Source organism: Diceros bicornis, chromosome 14, assembly GCF_020826845.1.
Source record: "Diceros bicornis minor isolate mBicDic1 chromosome 14, mDicBic1.mat.cur, whole genome shotgun sequence".
Classification (NCBI taxonomy): domain Eukaryota; kingdom Metazoa; phylum Chordata; class Mammalia; order Perissodactyla; family Rhinocerotidae; genus Diceros; species Diceros bicornis.
Window position 1 is genome coordinate 36,919,047 of NC_080753.1, and position 6,265 is coordinate 36,925,311.

The 6,265-nt window shown below is 35.3% G+C and overlaps 1 protein-coding gene across 1 annotated transcript; it reads left to right on the plus strand.

The window, feature by feature from the left end:
* The first annotated feature begins 2,474 nt into the window (after positions 1-2,474).
* On the plus strand, positions 2,475-3,407 carry LOC131413318 (olfactory receptor 12D3-like). The gene has a single exon (XM_058553885.1). It carries the CDS (start codon positions 2,475-2,477, stop codon positions 3,405-3,407), a length of 933 nt encoding a protein of 310 aa, XP_058409868.1.
* Positions 3,408-6,265: the final 2,858 nt, after the last annotated feature.

Genomic DNA, 6,265 nt, shown 5'->3' on the forward strand with positions numbered 1-6,265 from the left:
TTCTCTCTTTGACTTCTCTGAATTTAAATCATGCACTTTGTCTGTGACTGAATGGCTCAGTTTAAACTTTATCATCCTGCAATTTCTTAATATGTTTCTCTAAGTGATGACACACTAAGTATCCACTAGCTGTTAGAGTTTCCAAGGGTAGGAGCTGTGTCTTTTTATTATTATTATTATTATATACATTCTTTCTTTTCTGTTTTAATGAACAACACTGGCTCTGCATAACAATTTTTCTTCCTATTAAATGCAGCAAAATATTCTCATAAGTACACCAAACAATGAAAGTACTTATTCATCGAAAGAGAAAAAAATAGAGAGACTAACCCTTTGAGATGAGATCCCAAGACATCTATGTCTGGGGCATCTCCACAGAGATTCAAAGGGGATCCAGCTTGTTTATTTTGTGGTCAGAATGAGATTTAACGATTGATTTATTCTTACACTTAGATATAAGATGTTTGTCATATAAGACTTTGAGCAACCAAGAATCTTCCCGTTAGTTTTATTTAAAGAGACAATCAATAAATTATAGTCTTGATTCTTGGATTTCCTGGTGCACTCAGAATATATAAATATATTCCACGGTGGGTATATATAGGAGTAAAGAGGTAGATGAATTGATACAGTTGTTAGGTAGAAGAAAGAGGTTGGATTAGATGGAATATTTTTTTTTTTTTGATGGACAAGAATTGACACCATTAGAAGGGGCGAGTGAGAGTAACTGGGAAATGTCTTTGAATTTAAGTTGTCAAAATCACAGGATGGATCAAGTTGGCTTGTATCATAGATCCTTGGCTTGGAAAAGTTTGAATTTCTTGATCTGTTTAATCATTAAATTTTGGTTCAAAGTAGGTGTAACTGCATGTATTCATTTATACGTGTGTTTTTTTGTGACTAAGTACAGTATGTAGATATCTGCCTTGCTTACCAGTTTTTATGTACTTAAAATGATTTAAATAGTCCCCTATGGTCTTTTAGTTTGTTTGCAGTCTTTTGTATGGTAATGCTTAATTGAATACCATTGTAAATACATAACTTTTGACATTTGCAAATACATCTGAAGAACAATCTAGAAAGTGGAATTGCTACTTTATTGTCTATGAGCATTTCCATTTTTGATAGTTACTGCCAAATTGTCTCTTAGGGGTTAAATCAATTGACCTGTGTGTATTTTATCTCCCTCAAGCAAATATAATGTCTTGACAAACATTTTGGTCTTTGTCAAAATTACGTATTATTGTATTTTAATTTGAATTTCTGTTTTGCATATTTGTATATTCTTTACCCATTAAAAAATTCTGTTACAGCTTCAATTGCTTCAATTAGGAGTGTTGTGCTGCAGTTTTGCTATGTTTCTCTACAAACATTTTTTCAGGTTAGATTTCTTTTCTTGAGAAATCAGAGTTTTCTATTTTTCTGGATGTTTTTTGCTCATTGCACTTTCATATGGATGCAGAAGTTTTTCTATTTATTGTTCATATATGAACAAGTTGGATTTTTGGGGATAAGGTATTAGCAGGAAGTTTTTATGGGCAGAGGGAATAGGTCGTCTTTCCCAGATCCTTGGCTTACTCTCCCCCTCCTCTGTTGTCACACCTTTAATGTGTTTGCAGTAACATGATTTTCTCTCCACTTCATCAGAGCCCATATGCTGCCTTACCTTTTTCTGGTATTCTCAAGAAATTCTCACTAGTATGAAGCACTCTCTTTCTGGGTCCAATTGTTTTCTGGTGTTTTCAAATTACCCTGCTGCTAAGACTTGCCAGTGCTTTGGTTTCTTTCTTCTTGCATGCATAGCCATGCTGCGGTGATGCACTCTTGTGACTGCTGGCACCAAGTCTGCTCATTTGCATCCCCTCTGCCTCCACATTATTTGAAGTTTGTGGATTTTTAAAAATGTCTTCTAGTTCCATCAAGTTTAGATTGTGGGGAATTTTATTCTCCTTTTTTCCTTTTGTTTGTTTTTTTATTTGTTTGTTTGTTTTGGTCAAGTTGGGAAATTTCGGTCTAGGCTACTGCCACACTCCTACCAGTACCCAGAGTTAATGTGTACTTATTCCCTCCATTTATAAAAAATGTCTTCAAATTTTATAGATGTATCTTTGACACACTTTAATTAAATATACTAATTTTAATGCCATAGATGCAGCTAGAATTGAGTTCTATTCTCTTACTTTTTATGCCTTCTCTGAGTATCAGTTTTTATTCTGTATGAGCTGCTTTTTAAATTTAACTCAGCATTCTGAGTATATTTCTTGGTACTATGTATCACACATATCACAATGACTCAGAATTTACCAAATATTTCTATTTTCCTTATGTTGCAAGTGAATTCAACTCTAGCACTCCTGTTCATTCTGTTTATTAAATCATCCTTAAGTCCTTCCAGATGATAAACTTGTTTCAGTTAACCCACACAGTATACTGGAAAATATTTACTAATTGTTGTTGTTATCTTTCCTTCAGCAATGGAGAACATCACTACAGTGAATGAGTTTCTTTTGCTGGGACTGACCTCCATTCAGGAGCTTCAACCTGTCATCTTTATGATTTTCTTCATTCTATACATAATAAATCTGTTTGGAAATGGGGCTATATTAGTGATCATCATTTTAGAGCCACGACTCCATTCCCCTATGTATTTTTTCCTGGGAAATCTTTCTTGTCTGGATATTTGCTATTCTTCAGTGACACTGCCTAAACTCATGTCAAACCTCCTCTCCACTCATAAGGCCATTTCTTTCCTAGGCTGCATCACTCAGATACACTTTTTCCACTTTCTGGGCTGCACTGAATCCATCTTGCTGGCCATGATGGGCTTGGACCGATTTGTGGCCATCTGCTACCCACTTCACTACACTGTCGTCATGAACCCTCAGGTGTGTATTCTTTTGGCATCTGTGACCTGGCTGACCAGTTTCTTTTATGCTCTGATGCATTCTGTCATGACTGCACGCCTGAACTTTTGCCACTCGCAACAACTCAATTACTTCTTCTGCGATGTCAAACCCCTTTTAGAACTGGCTTGTGGGGATATACAGCTCAATCAGTGGCTCATTTTCATTGTCACTGGCAGCTTAGCAATGGCAGCATGCTTCCTCACTCTCCTCTCCTACATCTATATTATTGTTTTTCTTCTGTTCAAGAACCAGAGCTGCAGGGTGCTCCACAAAGCTCTGTCCACTTGTGCCTCCCATTTCATGGTGGTATCTCTCTTTTATGGGACCGTAGGGCTCACTTACATTCCCCCTATCTCTGCCACCTCTGTAATACAGGGTCGGTTTGTGGCCGTCATACACACTACTATCACTCCAGTAATGAATCCATTGATATATACCCTCAGGAATAAGGAAGTGATGTTGGCTATGAAAAAAGTCTTTGGGAGGAAGCTGTTTAACTAAAGAAAATCAGTGGCAACACTAAAACAAATGAAAACTGCACTGATCTTTATGATATTCATATTCTCTTTATCATAAATTGATAATTTATTGAGTTTTATTTTCCCTTCAGAAATTGGTACAATTAGTAACTATGTTCTTCACTCATATGAATCCAATTACTTTTCATTTAGTCATTCATTCATTTGAAATAATTTTTGAGCAAGCAGTGCTCAACTTGTGGAGAATACAGCAGTGAAAAAGATCCATGAGGACATGGATCTTGTTTTAGTTTGGGGGGCAGACCGTAAAAAGATGAATAAATAAATGCATACCTTTTTCAGAAGGCAATGCAAGTTATGGAGGGTAAGGAAGAAACAGCATTCCAAGGTAGGCACTGTCTTGTGTATTTGGCTCAATGAAGTCTTCTCCAAAAAAGAGACATTTGAGCAGAAACTGAAGGAAATGAGGGAGTGAGTCAGCACATATTTGAGGATAAAACATTCTGTATAGAAACAACCTCAAGTGCAAGAGCATTGGAATAGAATGTCTTTCTTGTGTCTGGGGAAAAGCAAGATGACCAATGTGCCTGGAACTCTGTGAGTAGTGGAGAGAATGGCAAGAGATGTGCATCTTGTTGGTCGTCTGAAATACTTCAGCATTTACTCTGGGCGATATAGCATGATAATGGTGCACTTGAACAGAGAACTGACTTGAAATAATTTCTGTGGTGAATCACAATAAAGGCTGTGTTAGAATAGAGAGTAGGGGAGCAAGAACGGAATCGTTTAGCATTTCTTTATAATACTTTGGAAGAGAATTGATGGCAGCTTAGACCAGGATGATAGTAGTAGAGAAAGGAGACGTAGTTAAATTCTGGATGTATATCGAACACAGAATATTTGCTAATACCTTGATGTGTGATGTGAAGGTGAGAAGCATCAAAAGTGATTATCAATTTTTATGTATGTATGTTAACTCCAAGAAATGTCTATAGTATATAAAAATTGAGCTATGAACATAGCAAAGGTGTGATATAGGTTTGGATTTGCTTTTCACATAATAGGGTTGGTTTGAACTGAGTTTTTCTTCCTATTAACTAATCCGTTTTATGCCCAGAACTCTATGTTTTTAAGACCTAATCTTGAAATTAATATGTAGGCTTTACTATCAAAGACAACTTCATTGGTGACAATTTATCTTCTCTGAGAATGAGTCAATTCAATTTTTATGGTAATAAGAGTAATAATAAATAAAACATAATCTTCACTACTGGAGATTATACTTTATGAAGAAAAATTAGATAAGAACATAAACAACCAGCAAGTAAGGCACAATGTGGCAGGTGAAGAAGACCTCCACAGAGTAATTGGAGGTAAAATCTAGGATGAATAGAAACTGTTTGTCCAAAGTAGAAGCAATATTCTATTTGAAATCTGATACTATTTTCATAAATGTGTAACAATCTAAGTATAGTGGCCCATACAATATTAGTGATGTGAAAATAATCATTAATATTAAGAATAATTAAAAATTCTCAAATATTTATTTTTCTCAATAAATCATGTTGAATAGTTCTTAGATACACTGAATGTATCTTTACACACGCACATACACACAATTAAACTTTCACAGTTATTTAGTGGTTCGGCATACCTGATACTGAACGATAAATTCAGCTGTTTTTTTTTTTCCAGTAGGTGTATTTACCTGCATAGATACTTAACCATGATGAATACCCAGGATTTCTGGTTCTCTCTCGTTTTCAGCTTCTTTCTCAATCTCTCTCTCTCTTTTTTTGTGTCTCTCTTGGTGTCTCTTGCTCTCTCTCTCTCTCACATACTGTGTTCATTTTTAGAAAAGTCACGGTCTTCATTACTGTTAATAACCTGATATAGATTTTTCTATATAACTGTTGATGTAGAGGGGCTTTGTATAGTCATAGAAATGTGATTTATTGAACTCTGGAAATTTACCAAATATGTCAATGTGTATCTCAACTAAAGTGGTCAGGAAAATAAATAAATATTTCTTTATATTAAAATTTTCTTTTGTATTGAGTTTTGTTTTGTTTGCATGTGAGTAAAAAGACCTGAAAAAATCCATTATACATGCGACATACATATGCATTTTTGAAGTGCTTTATACAACTTATTGCTAATTTTGGTTGTATTTCTTCAACTATATGTGATTCAAAATATTTTTTTAGTTCTATGGTAACTATATGAGGTGATGAATGTGTTAATTATCTTGGTTGTGGTAATTATTTGACAACGTATACATCTATTAAATCACCACATTGTACTCCTTAAATAAATCATGTTGTAAAACCTAAATGTATACGATTTTTATTTGTCAATAATTCCTCAGTAAAGGTAGAAAAAAGGTATTTATATACATAGTGAAAAGAGATATTAATGTTTAAAAAGCCAATTAAATAAAGGCTAAAAATAGGATAATTTAATTGCACTGTTAGATCCTGAATATCGTTTGTCCTTGAAGTGAAAATTGTGAAAGAGAGCACAAGAAGGACTTTTGGGGTGCTTTTAATGGCTTGTTTCTTGATCCCATGACTGGTTACATGGAAGTGTTCAGTTTATGAATATTCGCTCACCGAAAAATGAAAAATTGCCGGTGCTGGCCCGGTGGCATAGTGGTTGAGTTTGGCACTCTACTTTGTGGGGCAGCCCGGGGTTCACAGTTTCGGATCCCGGGCCTGGACTGATGCACCACTCATCAAGCCATGCTGTGGCAGCATCCCATATACAAAATAGAGAAAGATGGTCACAGATGTTAGCTCAGGGCTAATCTATCCTCAGCAAAAAGAGGAAGATTGGTGATGGATGTTAGCTCAGGGCCGATATTCCTCACCAAAAAAAAAA